The sequence below is a fragment of the Danio rerio genome, chromosome 8 (genome assembly GCF_049306965.1).
Source record: "Danio rerio strain Tuebingen ecotype United States chromosome 8, GRCz12tu, whole genome shotgun sequence".
In the NCBI taxonomy this organism is placed as follows: Eukaryota; Metazoa; Chordata; class Actinopteri; order Cypriniformes; family Danionidae; genus Danio; species Danio rerio.
Genome location: NC_133183.1, coordinates 63,231,322 through 63,251,646, shown reverse-complemented (window position 1 = coordinate 63,251,646; position 20,325 = coordinate 63,231,322). Strand labels below are relative to the sequence as shown.

The window sequence follows — 20,325 nt, the reverse complement described above, 5'->3', positions numbered from 1 at the left end:
ATATAGTCACTTTCACATAAGAAGTGTGAAATACCACATAAAATACTGCAGTAATTTACAGTAAATACTAATATTGGTTGAACTATACTACAGTAAAGTTTATTATACTGCATATATAAAAGCAACTACTGCATACTGTAGTATTGCCTACAGTGAGCTGATGAATTGTAATAAATACTGTGGTATACCTCAGTTTTTACTACAGTAAACTTTGGTGTATTGTAATATAATATACCTTATAGCTGTACAAAACTACAGTATTGGGTTTTTTGTTTATATTACTATAGTTGTTGTGTTACCATAGCAACAGTAGAATCACCACAACAGATTCATTCAAGCACTTTACTATAATATGGTTCACAAATACTATAGTATTTATAAAAAATAGTATTTTTTCTTGCTTGAAAAATTGTATCCACCTTATTTTCCTCTTATAAACCAGTGTGTAAATCAGGGGTGGGAAAACTCGGTCCTGGAGGGTCAGTGTCCTGCATAGTTTGGCTCCGACACTAATCAAACACACATGAGCATTCTAATCAGTGTCACTAGAAATCTATAAGCAGGTGTGTTTGATTAAAGTTGGAGCTAAACTGTGCAGGACACTGGCCCTCCAGGACCGAGTTTGCCCACCTCTGGTGTTAATTATTAGCATTTCTTGCAGAAGTAATTGTTATTGGTTAATTATAACATACCTCAGAATATTGTGGCCAATCAGAATCAAGTATGTCAAAATCTCAAGTGTGTTTAATAGTGCTCACCTTCTTGGCCAATAAAGGTGTAAAAGCAATCAGGAGTGTGTGTTTGTCTTCAGGAGCGATGGACCTCATGGCGTTCAGCACAGAAAATGGCCCGTTCACGTCCAGCAGTGATGAAGACAGCTGAACCTCAGGTTAAGGAGGATATTAGCTTTTCTTACTAAGAGTTTTTGTCTTGTTTCTAATCCAAATATCTACAAACTCTTAAATCAAGATGCGTTTTCTAGACAAGAAAAAAAATAGTCTTGTTTTTAGAGATAATGGCATAATTAAGTGCTTTTCCTTAAAATAGAAAATAATCTGTCAACGTGGTAAGAAAGATAATCTTATATTAAAACGAAAACAATATTATTGTTATGATCACCAGTGAACTAGCGGCTGCAGACCATTGCTAAACACGCAGTTTGCTAAAGAACTACAAATATATGGACTACAAGTTCAGTCATGCACCGCTCACACGCACCTGTTCCAGACTGCACACCCTCACAGCCGGAGGATTGTCAAGGACTGAGTGCATTGACTTTATAAACGGCACATACACACACACACACACACACACACACACTTCAGTCTTGTTTAGCTGTTTTGTGACTTGTTTTCCTTGCCTTGTCTTGCTGTGCACCGATCTTTGCTTTGTTTGTTTAGTGCTTACGATGTTTGCCGCCGGGACTGACCATTCGCCTGTTATTTGACCACGACTCCTTGTATACATCTGTTTGTCCCTGTGTTGACCGTTGCTTGCCTGATCATCTCTCTGTAATAAATCTGCATTTGGATCCGCACCTCACTTAATTTTGACTCATTATTTCTGAAAACAAGACATTATTTTTTGCCTGTCTAGAAATGCTTCTTGATTTAAGAATTTGTAGATATTTGGACTAGAAACAAGACAAAAATTCTGAGTAACAAAAGCATTTTTTTTTTCAGTGAATACACTCATGTAAACATGTAACAAGATAATCAATTATTTTCCATGTTTCTAATCAAATAAATGCAGCGTTTGTGAGCAGAACTGACAAATTTGAACATGTAAAAACTGGTAGAGCATGCTATATATTATCTAATATTTCTTATTGTCTCATTTATTAGTTTTTTCTTTTGGTCAGGATTGAAAAGGATACGGTTACTGTCTGTGAGGAAATGTTCTGGATGATCACCTTTTTCACCACCTTCTGACCTGCGAGATTTGGACATCACAAATGAACAACAGGTAAAACTGAAGCAGCAATACTGTTTGATTTACAGTTGAAGTCAGAATTATTCGCCCCCTTTGAATATTTTACTCTTTTTTTAATATTTCCCAAATGATGTTTAACAGAGCAAGGAAATTTTCACAGTATGTCTGATAATATTTTTTCTTCTGGAGAAAGTCTTATTTGTTTCATTTCGGCTAGAATAAAAGCAGTTTTTATTTTTTTAAACACCATTTTAAGGACAATATTATTAGCCCCTATTGGCAATTTTTTTTCTTGATAGTCTATAAACCAAACCATTGTTATACAATAACTTGCCTCATTACCCTAACCTGCGTAGTTAACCTGATTAGCCTAGTTAAGCCTTTAAATGTCACTTTAAGCTGTATAGAAGTGTCTTTAAAATATCTAGTCTAATATTATTTACTGTCATCATGACAAAGAGAAAATAAGTCAGTTATTAGAAATGAGTTATTAAAACTATTATGATTTTAAATGTGTTAAAAACATTTCTCTGTTAAACAGAAAACTAGGAAAAAAATAAGCAGGGGGGCTAATAATTTTGACTTCAACTGTAGTTGTGAGTTTACTGTGTTTTACCGACTGCCAGAGTCCTGAAGTGGAGGGTGTTGTGTCCGCTCTCAGAGATCAGCAGTAATGCAGGTCTGACGGCTAAACCGCGCAGCTCCACATGCAGAGTCTCATGTGGACTGGAAAACACATTCCCTTATTATGAACTGACTATAAACTTGTAAACAAACAGTATTTTTGTAAAATCTTATTTCTTATAATAGTTACTTATGTGAGTTAAAGATTCATGTGTGAAACAAATGAAAAGATAAAATTGGCTGAAAATGATAAAGTAAAACTGAAGCCTTTCTACACTGTATAAACTCTTCAACACTTAATAAGCCGTAATATTTGCTCCTTTTCCAACATGTGCTGCATGTAGTAGTCTAATCACAACAGATTTGCTCACAATCTGACCAATTACAGCAGACAGGGTCATTTCTGGACCAATCACAGCTGACTGGGTCATCGAAACACCAATCACAGCTGACTGGGTCATCAAAACACCAATCACAGCAGACTGAGTCATTATCAGATGAATCACAGCAGACTGGGTCACTACTGGACCAATCACAGCAGACTGGGTCACTACTGGACCAATCACAGCAGACTGGGTCACTACTGGACCAATCACAGCAGACTGGGTCACTACTGGACCAATCACAGCACACTGGGTTACTACTGGACCAATCACAACAGACTGGGTTACCATCAGACCAATCACAGGAGACCGAGTCATTATCAGATGAATCACAGCAGACTGGGTCACTACTGGACCAATCACAGCAGACTGGGTCATCAACAGACCAATCACAGCAGACTGAGTCATTATCAGATGAATCACAGCAGACTGGGTCACTACTGGACCAATCACAGCAGACTGGGTCATCAACAGACCAATCACAGCAGACTGAGTCATTATCAGATGAATCACAGCAGACTGGGTCACTACTGGACCAATCACAGCAGACTGGGTCATCAACAGACCAATCACAGCAGACTGAGTCATCAACAGACCAATCACCGCAGACTGGGTCATTACTGGACCAATCACAGCAGACTGGGTCACTACTGGACCAATCACAGCAGACTGGGTTACTACTGGACCAATCACAACAGACTGGGTTACCATCAGACCAATCACAGCAGACTGAGTCATCATGGGACCAATCACAGCAAACTGAGTTATTATCAGACAAATCACAGCAGACTGGGCCATCAACAGACCAATCACAACACCCTGAGTAATTTTTGGACCAATCACAGAGGATTGTGTCATTATTGGACCAATTACAGCTGACTGGTTCATTATTGGACCAATCACAACAGAATGGGTCATTACTGGACCAATCACAGCAGACTGAGCCATCATCGAATCAAACACAGCAGACAGGGTCATTATTAGAGCAATTAGAGCAGACTGGGTCATTATCGAAGACTGGTTCATTATTGACCAATCACAGCAAACTGGTTCATTATTGACCAATCACAGTAGATTAGCAGCACGGAAACACGGGGTTTGAAAACAAATGAATCTGTTTCTGCCGTCACCTGTGTCTGGGCTCCTCTGTGGTGTCAGATGTGGAGGTGAAGCAGGGAACAAGATGGCGGACGTGACGTTCAGTGAAAGACCGCAGGAGGGAAGCCTTCGCAGACAAATATTCAGAAGAGCTGTGAAGAGAGCGTGTGAAGATTCTTAAGTTCATCAGTCATCATCATAAACATAGGGTGCGTCTCCCTTTTCACAGAACTATTATGATCACTATAGATGTCTTATCTACACTGTAGATAAATAATATGATTGTGGTGGCACGGTGGCTCAGTGGTTAGCACTGTGGCCTCACAGCAAGAAGGTTGCTGGTTTAAGTCCCGGCTGGGTCAGTTGGCATTTCTGTGTGGAGTTTGCATGTTCTCCCCGTGTTGGCGTGGGTTTCCTCCGGGTGCTCCGGTTTCCCCCACAGTCCAAACACATGCGCTATAGGGGAAATGTATAACTGTCTATCTTACTCTATCTGAATGTCTGCTGGGCTCCAGGAGTGGAAAGAGCTTTCGTTGGCAGGCGTCGCTTTGCTGATTTGATCTTTCATTACAGTCAATGGAGACTCTGATTTACTCTGCAAAAAAAAAAAGAGAGTAGTGCGATTACAACACTCGGAGATGCTGTATGTTGTGTGAGAAGTGATGTATTCAACACAAGCTCATTGAAAAGACGTGGAAATTTAATAAAGCTTAAAATACATTGCTCCAGTTAAGTTTCCTTGCAGTGTCAAATGACAAATCCACTAGAGGGCGTTGTCTACATTTTAGTAAATCTGAAATGCGTTACATAGGGTTTGTTTTGTTGTGTTTCAGATGACAGATCCACTAGAAGGCGCTGTCTACATATTTATACATTACTTAGGATTCGTTTTGTTTTACATATCAATGACAAGTCCACTAGAGGGCGCTGTCTACATTTTTGCAAATCTGAAATGTTACTTAAGGTTGGTTTTGTTGTACCTTTCAGATGATAAATCCCCTAGAGGGTGCTGTGAACAATTCTGTAAATCTGAATATGTTACTTAGGATACTTTTCGCTGTACGTTTCAATAACAAATCCACTAGAGGGCGCTGTTTACACTTTTGCAAATCTGAAATACGGTTCTTAGGGTTCGTTTTGTTGTACGTTTCAGATGACAAATCCACTAGAGGGCGCTGTTTAGATATTTATACATTACTTAGTATACGTTTTTTTTTTACGTATCAATGACAAGTCCACTAGTGGGCGCTGTCTACATTTTTGCGAATTTTGAAATATGTTACTTAGGGTTGGTTTTGTTGTACCTTTCAGATGATAAATCCACTAGAGGGTGCTGTTAACAATTCTGTGAATCCGAATATGTTAGGATACTTTAGATGTATGTGTCAATGACAAATTCACTGAAGGGCGCTGTCTACATTTTTTTGAATCTGAAATTCTTCACCAAGGGTGTGTTTTATTGTATGCTTCAGACACACATCCTTCTTATACACATCCACTAGAAGGCAGCACTTGTCAAACAGATCAGCTAGCGAACCACTGACCTAAACCCAACCAAAAGCAGACATAAGAGAAAAAAAATACTTTGATTTTACATTGCTTTTAATTATTTTGTTGGAGTTTGCGTCGCCAGACCTAAAGCCTTCGCTAAACCCAACCAATAGTGTTTTCAGAAGCAAACTTAAGAGAAAAGTGCACTGAGACTATTTAGTTTTACTCTGATTTTACATAGCTTTTATTTGTTTTGAGGAAGCATGTTTCAGCAGGCTCGAACCTGAGCACTCTGCAGCACGAATAAAACACTGTACAAAGTAGTGCAAAAACTGACCACCGGAAAAGACTGCATATGGAGATTTATAGGAGACGCAAACTTATCACAAATCACAGATAGTTCTGTTGTTTTGTGGTGTTTATTTAGTGTTGTGGAAATAACTGCATAAAATAATCCTGTACTCATCGATAATATGACCCTGTAAATATTACTAGTGTGAAAAGAAACAAAAGTTTTTGTCGTCATACTGCCCCCTAGTGCTCATTTTACCTTCAAACTGCAGTCAAACGAATGTTAAAGTACATTTTTACAAGAACTGTTGACTGAAGCAAGTATTTCCAGTGAGCCTGTTGGATATACTTGCTCTTTACTTTGCTGTCTGTTTGTTGTCTGTCAGACTGAGACTCATCTCTCCGTCGCAGAGCCTCGGCTTTGATCATGTCATCAGACAGCGCTGGACTGAACGTAACCTGGACCAGACGCCTCTGAGGAGACACACGAATGGAAAACATCACTACAGAGAAAACACATGAGTAGGTTATAGAGCCTACATCTCACTCACTATGAGAGTCAAAAATAACACATAAACATAGATAGATAGATGGATAGATAGATAGATAGATAGATAGATAGATAGATAGATAGATAGATAGATGGATGGATGGATGGATGGATGGATGGATGGATGGATGGATGGATGGATGGATGGATGGATGGATGGATGGATGGATGGATGGATGGATGGATGGATGGATGGATGGATGGATGGATGGATAGATAGATAGATAGATAGATAGATAGATAGATAGATAGATAGATAGATAGATAGATAGATAGATAGATAGATAGATAGATAGATAGATAGATAGATAGATGGATAGATGTATGGATGGATGGATGGATGGATGGATGGATGGATGGATGGATGGATGGAGGGATGGATGGATGGGTGGGTGGATGGATGGATGGATGGATGGATAGATAGATGGATAGATGGATAGATAGATAGATGGATAGATAGATAGATAGATAGATAGATAGATAGATAGATAGATAGATAGATAGATAGATAGATAGATGGATGGATGGATGGATGGATGGATGGATGGATGGATGGATGGATGGATGGATGGAGGGATGGGTGGGTGGGTGGGTGGATGGATGGATGGATGGATGGATGGATGGATAGATAGATAGATAGATAGATAGATAGATAGATAGATAGATAGATAGATAGATAGATAGATAGATAGATAGATAGATAGATAGATAGATAGATAGATAGGATAAACTAAGTAAGAAGAGTGTGTTTTGCAGTGAACCTGTCCTGGCAGCAGGCGTCCTGAAGAGGGCGCGATGGTGAAGTCAGAGTCTTCAGGAACAGAGAAAGTGAAGAGTCTCTCTGTGGGTTCATGAGTTTGTGTTGGCCGCTGGTCCTCCACAAACAGCACTGCAGTCCTGCGGTCACCCAGAGCCGTGTCTCCAAACTCTAACACAGTGTCTGACAGCTTCAGAGACGGCTGAACACCCACCGCACGACAACAAAGCTGGAAATCTCTGATCAAGAGAGTACATGTGAGGGAAAAAGATCAGGAATAATTCAAGCTAAGTCAGGCATGAGCTTTAAAATATAATTGACAAAATCTAATAATTTTTAGTTACTCAACTGCAGAAAATGCTTTTCTTATTTAGATTTTTGGTCTTGTTTCTAGTCCAAATATTTAAAAAATCTCAAATCAAGAAGTATTTTGTAAACAAGCAAACTTATTGTGTTGTTTCGTGAAATAATGTGTCAAAATTAAGTGAGTTTTTCCTTAAAACAAGCTAAATAAGAGAAATAATCTTGTTTTTCTTTCGACATAAGATTATTTTTCTTGTCCCACTGAAAGCTGAAAACTGTAACCATTGACTTCTATAGTAGGTAGAACAAATACTATGAAAGTCAGTGGTTACAGGTTTCCTCCGGGTGCTCCGGTGTCCCCCGCAGTCCAAACACATGTGCTATAGGGGAACTGATTAACTTAACTGGCCGTAGTCTATGAGTGTGTGTGTTAATGTGAGAGTGTATGGGTGTTTCCCAATACTAGAAGGGCATCCGCTGTGCAAAACATGTGCTGGAATAGTTGGCGGTTCATTCTTCTGTGGCGACCCCTGATGAATAAAGGGACTAAGCCAACGGAAAATGAATGAAATGATCACAGAATTGTGATTTTTGGGTGAACTGTGCATTTAAGATTATGAAAACACATACATTTAATAAAAATGATTTCCATTGATTTATTATTTTATAATAAATGTGTTTTTATTTCATAAAAATAATAATGGTATATTTGATTTAATGAGTGAATGTCATGGTTGTTGTGCTAAAAGCCAACCATCGTTTCTCACAAACTATCACAATATTACTTGATCCTTACCCATCCTTGATCCTGAATGATTTGATTTCTGTAAGAAAGACACTCCATATTGATTTACATATTTATTTGAAACGTTGGGGTGAAGCTGGTCTTATATTCACACATTCTGCCTTTCTTCTTAATAATATATTTTCAGAAAAGTATTCATTGCAAATTTTAAATGGTGGAATCATGTTATCAGCAAATGAATATCAAAGTACCACAGTTCAGTCACTTAAATAGTGCTAATGTTGTTTTAGAGTCATACATGCGATTTCAGACCCAATTTTCAAATTAGCATATAATATAGTGACAATATAATATAAGACAACTTGTCACAGTTCAAAAGTGAACGAATGTGTGAGTATGAAACCAATTCCACCTCAATATTTGAAACGTGCTAGTGGTCAGAACTGCTTTAGTTTGGACTATCGGCCACTAGATGGGGCCATTTGACTTAAAGCTTGTCTCTGTATTTTTACTTTACAAGCAGTTGTAGTGAGCAGGGTGGCCAGCATGCCAGCTACAGTATATGGCCTTTTTTACATACAAACCTGACCAAACGAAGGACATTTTTTAACTGTTTTTGCATTTTGCTCAGTAAGCATGATTTTCAGTGCAAATATGCCGACTGGAAACACTTCTCAAAAGCTCTGTCTGTGTCACTATGAGACAGCTGTTGTGGCAAGTAAACTGTTTCTGGTTGTCTTACCTGTTGATGCTTGTTTTGCAGGTGAGTGTGAAGTTGTGTTCTCCTGCCTTTAACGCACTGAAGATCAGGTAAATGTCCATGCTTTGTGAAGGCAGTAACGTGCCAAAGCCATCATTAGGCTGGACATCAATGAACTAGAGAGAAAGAAGTATATATATATATATATACATACACACAGTATATTATTTCATATTACATTTTTTCTTCTGGAGAAATTCTTATTTCTTTTATTTGGCTGGAGTAAATAGCATTATTTAAATCTTATTAGTCGCCTTAAGAAATTTGTTTTCAGTTCAGTTCATATATAATATAATATAATATAATATAATAATATAATATAATATGATATAATATAATAATATAATATAATATAATATAATACAATACAATATAATATAATAAAATAATATAAAACAATATAATATAACATGATATAATATAATATAATATAATATAATATAATATAATATAATATAATATAATATAATATAATAATATAATATATTATAATATAATATAATATAATATAATATAATATAATATAATATAATATAATATAATAATATAATATAATATAATATGATATAATATAATATAATATAATATAATATAATATAATATAATATAATATAATATAATATAATATAATATAATATAATATAATACAATACAATATAATATAATAAAATAATATAAAACAATATAATATAACATGATATAATATGATATAATATAATATAATATAATATAATATAATAATATAATATATTATAATATAATATAATATAATATAATATAATATAATATAATATAATATAATATAATATAATAATATAATATAATATAATATAATATAATATAATATAATATAATAATATAATATATTATAATATAATATAATATAATATAATATAATATAATATAATATAATATAATATAATATAATATAATATAATATAATATAATAATATATAATAATATACAATAATATCATATAGTATACAGTAATATAATATAATATAGCACGGGCAGCATGGTGGCTCAGTGGTTAGCACTGTGGCCCCACAGCAAGAAGGTCACTGGTTCGAGTCCCGATTGTGTCAGTTGGTGTTTCTGTGTGGAGTTTGCATGTTCTCCCCGTGTTGGCGTGGGTTTCCTCCGGGTGCTCCGGTTTCCCCCACAGTCCAAACACATGCGCTATAGGGGAATTGATCAACTAAATTGGCCGTAGTGTATGAGTGTGTATGTGAATCTGTGTGTATGGGTATTTCCCAGTACTGGGTTGCAGCTGAAAGGGCATCCGCTGTGTAAAACATTTGCTGGAATAATTGGCGGTTCCTGATGAATAAAGTTCTAAGCTGAAGGAAAATGAATGAATAAATAATAAAGCACCATATTTTATTTAAACTGTCAATAAATATTGCTTATGTTCCCAATAAAACCATGCTCTGTGTTGTGTTGTATCTGTACGTACACTACAGTACTGCGCTCACCTTGGGAATGCCCACAAAGCCGAACTCCTGCGGTAGTAATGAACAGTTAGTGAGGCGCACTGCAGTCTGAACACACTCATATATAGAGCAGTGACCAAAGTCCACCTCAGAGCGGTCAAACCTCAGGTCAGAGCTGGTGACCACAGCATGGGCCGTAAACAGCACAGGCTTCACCTGCAATGGTAAAGTACACATGAAATCAAAACTAACCAGATTGATTTTGTTAGCTCATATTGCTATTTTTGGGCATGGCTAACATACTTAACCACGCCCCTCCAGCTGTCAGTTTTGACAACAAACAGAAATGGTGAGGAGGAGGAGGAGTCTGTTAGGTTGTTATAACTCTCCCCAAACCCATTTCCCCATCTTTCTGAATGAAATGCCGACTTTGCTACATCCAATCAGCAAAAACAAGCCCCGCCTACTGATTTGTCATTTAATATTCCGTTTTTCTAGAAACTGCATCACAATACAAAAAAATATATAAAAAATGATCGCAGGACATCAAAGTCAAAGTGAAATCAAAATGTATAATGTTTACTTTGCTTAATTAATGTGTGCAAGTTAATCCACAGAAAATAAGCGTGTGTTTTAATAATCTTCAATCTTTAGTTTGAACATCTGCTTCAGTGTTTTGATTGGCTCCTTCTCTGATGATGCGAGTTTGATGATTCAACCACAATATTCTTAGCCACGCCCTTCCAACTGTTAGTTTGCTATGAGGGAATGATGCGCATAAACAAAGCCCCGCCCCCTACTCAATATTCAGTTTGTTTTGCAGTATTATTGAGCTTATTTGTGTATTGAGTGTTGATGGTGTTAAAAATCAGCATGATACACTGGTTTATAAACAGTTCCAGATATGAGCGAAGTTGTTTGATATTGAGGTCTGGATATGTGCCAGTGCTGGGGTCCGGCACAGGTTTGAGATCAGTAAGGGTCCTGGCGTGAATGAAGAGTCTGACTGTGGGGAAGAGGATGAGAGGATGAGATGCATGCTGGGATAGAGGGATGATAACCAGTGACCAGCTCCGAGGATTATGGGAGTTCACCGGTACTGTAACCGCATGACCCTGTTACTCAGAGAGTGCTTATATGGAAAGTAAAGGGCAGGAATAAACACGGCACAAGTGTTGTATTTGTTGCTTTTCTCTATTTTAATGTGCATTTCAAACATTTTTTAGAAAAGCACAGATTTATTTAACCAGAAAAGACTCTCTGAGATTAATAGTATCAAAAGGGAAAAAATTAATAATTTTTTTTAATAAACAAACTTGATAAAACCGTCTGCAGAAACACTTTGATTGACAATCTATCTTCATACGTGTCATTATAAGGGGGAAAGCCCCGCCCATTAGCGACCATCTCTCCCTCATTAGCATAGGACATTAGTCTTGTTTTTGAATCTGCCACTATGCTGACACATGGGCATTTGTAGCTCCACCCTCTTTTGTAAAGAACACGATCTCATTTGAATTTAAAGTGACAGTCACCAAAACCTAAGAGGGTCTTATAAAACATTATTTGTGTGGTATTTTGGACTGAAACTTCACACACTCATCATCAAGATTAATGACTGACAGTGAGCCACTATAGAGTAAGAAATAAATCTGTAAGCTTGCTTTGGAAATGAGATGTTTTACCTGATCTGCCACCTGTACTGTAAGAGGAACCTCCAGAACTCCTGTGTCCTCATTGAAGAAGCTTTTGGCATCCGCATACAAGCTCGGTCTATAAAGCCAAGGAGAGACATATGATGTGTTTTATAGTATTTATAACATTAAAAGAACAACACGTATACGCTCACCGGCCACTTTATTAGGCACACCTGTCAAACTAACGCAAATTTCTAATCAGCCAATCACATAGCAGCAACTAGACATGGTCAAGACGATCGGCTGCAGTTGAAAGCGAGCATCAGAATGGGGAAGAAAGGGGATTTAGGTGACTTTGAATGTGGCATGGTTGTTGGTGCCAGACGAGCTGGTCTGAGTATTTCAGAAACTGCTGATCAACTGGGGTTTTCACGCACAACCATTTCTAAGGTTTACAGTGAATGGCCGGACACAGAGGAAATATCCAGTGAGCGGCAGTTCTGTGGGCGCAAATGCCTTGTTGATGAGGCCAGAGGTCAGAGGAGAATGAGGAGAGGAGAACACACAACACATCCAACCTTGAGGCGGATGGGCTACAGCAGCAGAAGACCACACCGGGTGCCGCTCTTGTCAGCTAAGAACAGGAAACTGAGGTCCCGTTTACACTAATGCATTTTAGTTTTAAAACGCATAAGTTTTGCTACGGTTACGCCATCCATCCACAATACGCCACAGTTTTCAAGCGCTGAAAAGGGAGTGTTTTGGAAACGCTGGAGAAGCCGTTTTTATAATGAAGCGCTGCTGCTCTGTCTCAGTGTGGATGAGATAAAACGGAGACATCTGAAAACGGAGGCGGGGCTGCTGAGATTCGCTACCTGATTGGGGCTTTTGTGTCATTGCATATCCTTCCCTTATTGGTCAAGCCCCTATCACATGACTATAACACATGGCTTTAACGCTACCGGAAGACAGCAGACCAGCCTTCACTGTAAACGATAACATTGACACAGAAATGGGAGCGTTGTTTGCACTATTGTCTGTTTTAGGCGCCATTGTGCAGTTAAACTCTGCCTTTTTTACTACAGCAGCTGCATGCCCAGAGTGCAAAAAATGGTCACGTGGTATAAGTTTTTAAAAAAGTTGTTCAGGCATACATTAATATATATTATATTTTATAATATTATTACAAGAGTTCACACTTAGCTCATGATTGATTATAAAGCTTGTTTGGCATGCTGTCCCGGGAGAGAGCCCTGAGCTCATAAGATCCTCGAGCCCGGGGCTCCCTCCCGTTTGCAAGGTGAGAGGGGAGTTTGAGCTCAGGTCGACCTTATCAATTTTTAATAATATAAATTTATATAATATTCATTTAGAATATTCTATTTTACTTGACTTGAATATTCTATTTTACTTATTTTTTTTTTTTTTAGAGAAATAGCATCAAACTTTATCTCTTTATTGCAGAAACTCCTGATTCTTTTACTGTAATCAAGCTCATGACTAAACAGTGATAATAATTTGAGGATGTTCATATTCTCAGCTGCTCTTCCAGTGATATCAGTGATGTGTGATGATGAGCAGCGGGAAGATGAGGCTGTTGTTACCATGGCGATGTGCGGCACTGATAGACAGACTGCTGTTTTGCAATGCAGCCTAAAAAATCCAACACCTCTCAGTTCACTGTACATGAAGCTCGACCGCATCATGAAATGTAGCATTAATCTCACGCAAATATGAATGTTTTCTATTTAATTCTATTTGTTATAATCAGAAACACTTTGATTGACATTCTCGCTTTGTACGTGTCATCAGAGGGGGAAAACCCCGCCCACTAGTGCACATCTATAACATTAGTCCTGTATTCAGTCTGACACTATGCTGACACACAGGCATTTGTAGCTCCGCCTTCTTCTAAAAATGAACACAGTCTTATTTGAATTTAAAGCGACAGTCACCATAACTTGTATCAGAGCCTAAAAGGGTCCGTTTTAAAGAGTTATAAAACATTTTAATCAAGTTTGTCATCCAGGGTGACATATGTGCTAACTGATGCTAACAAACAACGCTACTGTCAAGTGTTACTGTAATTTCTCCTACAGTAAGCTCAGGCGTGTGCAGTCAGACGGTGTTATCTCATTCCAGCAGAGTGTTTCAGGACGCTGCATGTTTCAGAGTTAACAGAGTCAGTGGCAACAGCGCTCTTCAATGGCTTTGGCACTGTGTTGTGGAACAGCTTTGCGGGACGCCTCACTGCCCATCTGTCGACGGAACAAACAGCGCTAACGGGGATCTGATTGGATCCTGCTTGTGAAAATACATCCTGACACGTTCCTCTGCTCTGAAGCCTATTTTTAGCAGGCGGAGTGTAAACGTACAGATGCTCAAGGAAAATAGAAGTGCTGTAAATACTAAGCAGCTGACTTATAATTAGCTTGCATGTTACTCTATGATTTAAAAAATGTACATATTCCTACTGCGTGAACCCATAGAACATCTGATATGTGGACGAATGTGAACACATACAGTCAGGACCAAAATTATTCATGACTTAAGACATTCTGACTTAAAGTTACTTTTATTAAACCAGCAAGTTTTGGGTTGTTTGACCGATTATGACACAGGCTTCTCCCAAAAGATAGTGAGCCGATGTCATTATTGTGGAAAAAATATTTCTCATGTTTTATTTACCTTTGAACAAAAACTTTGGGTCTTAATTTGCCAGGGGTATCAATAATTTCGCTTGACTGTGTAAAGTATATATATATACACACACACACACACACACACACACACACACACACACACACACACACACACACACACACACACACACACACACACACACACACACACAGTTAAAAGTTGAAGTTTACATACACAGTATAAAAAGGCACATTATGTACCCCTGTACACATTTCTGGAGAGCGCCAAATACATCCCAGAAGCTTTGTATTGCTTTTGAAAATTGTGGGTTGGGTTTAGGGAAGTGGATGGGCAGCTCTGTCAGACGTAACCGATAGTGTTTTAAAAAGCACGGATTGACCAGCCCACCCACTTCCCTAAACCCAATATGGAGAATATTCAACCCGGACTCATTGTGGAAACGTAGCCCCGCGGACGTTTCTGCGGATCCGCGAGAGGCCGCTGTGCACGCTTTTTTTTTTTCGCGTCTCGGGCACCTCTCGGGCACTGTTCTCGTGCAAAAAGCCGCCGGATCGGCCGACCCGGCCGTCCACCTCTTCCTCCTCCTCCTTCCCTAAAGCCAGGCGACGGTTTGCAAAAGCCGTCCAGAAAAAAAAAAGAAAAGCAAAAGCCCTCGTCTTCGATTTTGACTGCGTTTTCGGATCCCGCCGCGTTCCCCTTTTTTTTTTCGGATTCTGTTTTTCATCTTACCTGATTTCTGGAACTGCTGTTCCCCGGACTCGATCCCGGTTGTCGTCCCCGCGGCCGGCTCCTCCTCCTCCTCCGGGGCCTCCGCTCCGTCGACGCAACGATGTGAGCTAAGCGGACAAACTGGCCAGCGAGCGCGAAGAGGAGGAGCTGAGCGGCGCCACACCGCCCCGCAGCGTTCGCTCGAAAAAAACTAAACGCGGCCGTACGTACCTCCAGCCACGCAAATCGCAGCCTCCAGAAACGTCCACGGGGCTACGTTTCCAGAATGAGCTTGGGTTTAAAATATTCCTTCTATCGCGTGCTGTTGCTTTTATTTAGAACACAACTAAAATCAGCCTTTAGACTCAATCGTCAGACTCGTCAGAATCTGGCAACCTGCACTTGCGTTTGTTTTAATCCAGGAATGTAATTCCTAGTTCAACTAATGGGTGTCAAACTTTCATACTGCACCTTTAAATGTTAAAATGCAGCCATACGTACATGATTCGCAATCTCCAGAAATGTATATAGGGGTTTATATATATTATTATATTATAGGTAGGGGTGTCACGATTTCGATTTTTAATCGAAATCGATCGAAATTTATGCTCAATTTCGATTATCGAATCAAAAAATAGAATCGTCGATGCTGCCACGCCCCCATGTCACGTCAGCTTGGCTTGCCAAGCGGGAAAAAAACAGTCTTGTTGAAGTGCTTGTTAAACTGCAGAAGCAGGAGACCCGTCGACAGAACTTAAACCCTCTCCTCTTTCAATGAAGTCGCCGGTGTGGAAGCATTTTGGATTTCCAGTGATTTATGTTGACAACGTTCATGATGTCAACAAAAAAAACACAGTTTTGCAAGCTCTGCTATGTACGTATTGGGGTTCGTCCGATAGACAACATCGGCATCGCGATCCTCCGCCCGCCCCCGTTGCAAATCCGCTGGGGAAAAGTTCACACTCAGGCCCTGTTTACACTGTCTCTGTTTTTAAATGGCATTTTAGAACAACAACGATTTGACATCCACAGTGGCGTGTAGCATTTCTGAGCAGCCCTCCTTCCTCTCTACCTCTGAAAATGCACATCACGTGACCACACAGACACAGACGCACACACAGCCATGCGCTCGAGACAGCAGGTCCAGGCAGTCAGAGGACTGCTTCAATCTTTCACTCACTTGTACTTAGTCATTTTAGCGAACACCTCAGATACTGTTGGCTGGTTCCTGTTGGTTGTGCGTCTTTTTTTCCGACGCCATTATAACGACACAGATCACTGCCTATTCACGAGTCCCGCAGAAAAAGTGATTGACAGGTGGAATTATGTGTGTATCTTGCCTTTATTCATTTACTGTATGATTTGTTTATGGGTAAAACAAAGACCATGCAGGTCAGGTAGTTTAAACGGTAGACTACAAATAATTAATTGGTCATTAATTAATTAATTATTTATAATCGAGAATCGAATCGTGACTTTAGAATCGAAAATGTAATCGAATCGAGGATTTGGAGGATCGTGACACCCTTTATTATAGGTGATGCATAAATCTCAAGTTCCAAAAACGGACACTTATGTTTTTTTGTGGTCCAGAGTCACATAAATGAACATATTTGTAATTCAAATGGTTAAAAATACATGTAAACAGGCATTTATGACATATATTTTAAAATTAATGTTGCCTATGAGCATGATATATTTTAATCCAAACATGAATTTGTATGTCATATTTGTAGTCTGCATATACAGCCAACAGTCCGTCATCACAGTGCTTCATAATTGTTATTCTTCTATTATTCCCTCCAGAACTGTCTTGAGAATCTGTCTGCGATCCCAAAGAACATCTCACGCCTCCTTCTGAGCCTCAACTCATTTATTAGAGTAGGAAAAACACCACAGTGGTTTCTCTCAGCGTATGAAACTTCATTTGTCTGTCTGATATTTGCCGCCGGTTTATCAAGAAGTGAAAATGTTGTTCATTTCACTCATTGGATTGCAGTATTTGCAAATATTTTATACAATATTCCAATTTGGGGCATGAATCGACTTCTCATCTTTGGATGGAAACACAGCTACTATGATTTTCAAGCCAATTGAAAAGCTTGACTATCAAAGAGTAAATAAAAAAGCCTGTTCTCAAGACATTGCCGTTACATAAGAATGGGGAATGTGAAGTGAAAGTGAAAGCTCTGCTGTGTTTAATTGATTATACTCATGCTGCTATGTTGAACCTGTGGTACACTGAACTGTCATAAAGCTTCTAAATCAAACCTATGTTTGTGTGTGATGGATTACAACAACAATAAAGAGGATTTAGCAGCTTTTAGTGCAGAAATCTACAAATGACATCTGTCCTTTTCTCTTACGCGTCATTTGTTCAGCATGGGATTAACCATGGAGTGATGGTGCGCAATAATAGTGATCACAAGGAAAGGCTTTGCTGTGATGTTTTGTATTGTGTGTGTGTGTGTGTGATTTAAACACAGCTAGAAAGAGAATGACGGCAAGAGCAAATGCCTTCTGACGGCAGGATGAAGCACTGTTACACAATCATCAGCATTAAAACAACACCAAACTAAACCAATGATTCATCTGAGATGCTTTTAGCACACACTTTATTCTGTATTGTCTCTCTTGCAAACTTACTTCATTTATTAATCGTAGTTTATTTCGAGATTTAATATGCATTTTTAAACCAGTTTTATCTCTGGTCATGAATAATTATATTACACTTTAGTGATTTGAGAGAAATTATACCAGCACATACGCATACACTATCTGACAAAAGTCTTGTTGCCTAGTTTAAGGAACAGCAAATAATAAATTGACTTCCAGGTGATATTTTGGTATCGGAAGTGGCTTATATGTAAGGCGAAGGCCTCTAGATTACGCTTATTTCAGCACAATAGTCTATGATCATTCATGGCTTGATTATGAATGATTTGATGAGAACAGTGCGGTCTGACTCTGCTCAGACTAAACTCTCATCACTGAACAGAAATAATGTCCAGTATAGAATATAAAGTCCTGCTGCAGTGGAGACAGAATGAATATTGTGTCTGACTCCATCATGAGCTTGGAGGACTGCATCCATACATCTCTGACATGACTCACATCACTGATTAATAAAATCATCTGGAAAGCCTTCTTGAAGGTCTCCCAGAGTTCATCAAGAGTCTTTGTGTTCATCTTCAATGCCTCCTGCTTCATCAGCTCAATAATGTTTAAGTCTGGAGACTTGCGTGGCCAATCCTGGAGCAGCTTGAGCTTCTCTGCTTTCAGGATCTTTGATGTGGAGGCTGAAGTATGAGCAGGAGTGCTATCCTGCTGGAGAATTGCCCTTCTCCTGTGGTTTGTAATGTAATGGGCAGCACAGATGTCTTGATACCTCAGGCTGTTGATGTTGATCATCCACTCTGCAGATCTCTCGCACGCCCCCATACTGAATAAACCCCAAACCATGATTTCTTCTTCACCAAACTTGACTGACTGCTGTGAGAATCTTGTCTCCATGCTGGTTCCAGTAGGTCTTCTGCAGTATTGGTGATGATTGGGATGCAAATCATCAGATGATTCTTCTGAAAAATCCACCTTCTGATACTTTCCCAAATGATCAACTAGAAGTCGAGTTATTATTTGTTGCTCTTACAGCTGAGATTGACGACAAGACTTTTGTCATCTATTGTTCAATATACAATTTTACAATTATACATTATTAGTATACTATATATATATATATATATATATATATATATATATATATATATATATATATATATATATATATATATATATATTTTTTTTTTTTTTATAGTATACTATAAATACTACACTTACTTTTTTTAAATAAAAAATATTTATTTACTATTATGTTTTTCTATAGAAGAAAGTCTTTCTTCCTTTAGTTTGGCTGGACTTCAAAAAATGTAAAAACTGTTGTGGTCATTAATATTAGCCCCCTTAGGAGTTATATTTTTCCAATTGGCTAAAGACATCCAATGATTTACCTAACTAACCTAACTTGCCTAGTTAATTTTCCTTATAAAAGGGCCGAAAACCAAATATTATTATTATAATATTATATTATATTATTATTATATTATTGAGAGCCATGGGCTGAAGATAAGTACACTAAACTATTTTACAATAAAGTTGCAATGGGTAATTACACAACTAATATAACACAGTAGTCAGAATCTACCTTTGCCTTGACTCGCTCACCAAAGTCTTTGTATTGTCCTCTATCCGTCAGGTGACAGTGTGTACATTTTAAACTAAATCTGATTCATTTATACCATTTAAATTGAAATAATTAATTTCAGTAAGCTTTTTTTGTAGCTTAACAATAAAAGGTTACATGAAATGACAATCTCCTAACCATCCCCGTCATTCTCACTCTCCTCTCAGATGGGATGGTGGGTCAAATCAAAGGTAACCATGGGCCAACTTTGGCCTGCAGGGCCTAGTTTGGGCATCTCTTGTCTAATTAATAACCTAATTCATAACCACTTTAAGCTGACTACTAGAGTCTTGCAAAATAACAAGTAAATTATATGTATTGGTATCATGGCAAAGACTAATGAAAGTAGTTATTAAAAGTATTATGTTGAAAAAACAATATTTTAACGTCATTATTTACTGACTTTATAATAGCAAATGACTGTAATAAACATACCCTTATAGGAAGAGAGTGATAATTAGTAATAAATCATATATGTTGAGCTAAAACATCACCGACACCATACTAATGACTAACTTTTACTAACTTATTTCTAATAACTGATTTCTTTTCTCTTCTTCATGATGACAGCACATAATATTAGACTAGATATTCTTCGAGACACTAGTATTCAGCTTAAAGTGACATGTAAAGGCTTCACTAGGGTAATTAGGGTAAAGTTAGGGTAATTAGGCAAGTCATTGTATAACAGTGGTTTGTTCTGGAGACA

The 20,325-nt window shown here is 38.1% G+C and overlaps 1 protein-coding gene across 4 annotated transcripts in view; it reads right to left on the bottom strand.

The window, feature by feature from the left end:
* Nucleotides 1-20,325, bottom strand: part of cfap74 (cilia and flagella associated protein 74) — a 56,680-nt gene that overhangs the window by 12,398 nt on the left and 23,957 nt on the right. For 2 of the 4 annotated variants that reach the window (XR_012384810.1, XM_009304328.4), the window contains exons 23-33: nucleotides 12,053-12,140; nucleotides 10,515-10,583; nucleotides 10,410-10,436; nucleotides 8,917-9,050; nucleotides 7,131-7,365; nucleotides 6,180-6,293; nucleotides 4,526-4,632; nucleotides 4,070-4,189; nucleotides 2,549-2,658; nucleotides 1,877-1,932; nucleotides 759-878 (exon numbers count right to left, since the gene is read on the bottom strand). Coding sequence is in view for 2 of the 4 variants with exons in the window: in XM_009304328.4 (XP_009302603.1) it covers nucleotides 759-878; nucleotides 1,877-1,932; nucleotides 2,549-2,658; nucleotides 4,070-4,189; nucleotides 4,526-4,632; nucleotides 6,180-6,293; nucleotides 7,131-7,365; nucleotides 8,917-9,050; nucleotides 10,410-10,436; nucleotides 10,515-10,583; nucleotides 12,053-12,140 (1,180 nt within the window). In the remaining 2 variants the exon portion in view is untranslated. Of the gene's footprint in view, nucleotides 1-758; nucleotides 879-1,876; nucleotides 1,933-2,548; nucleotides 2,659-4,069; nucleotides 4,190-4,525; nucleotides 4,633-6,179; nucleotides 6,294-7,130; nucleotides 7,366-8,916; nucleotides 9,051-10,409; nucleotides 10,584-12,052; nucleotides 12,141-20,325 lie in introns of all 4 variants that reach the window. The other 2 variants (XR_012384809.1, XM_002663243.7) reach the window with 1 other exon arrangement.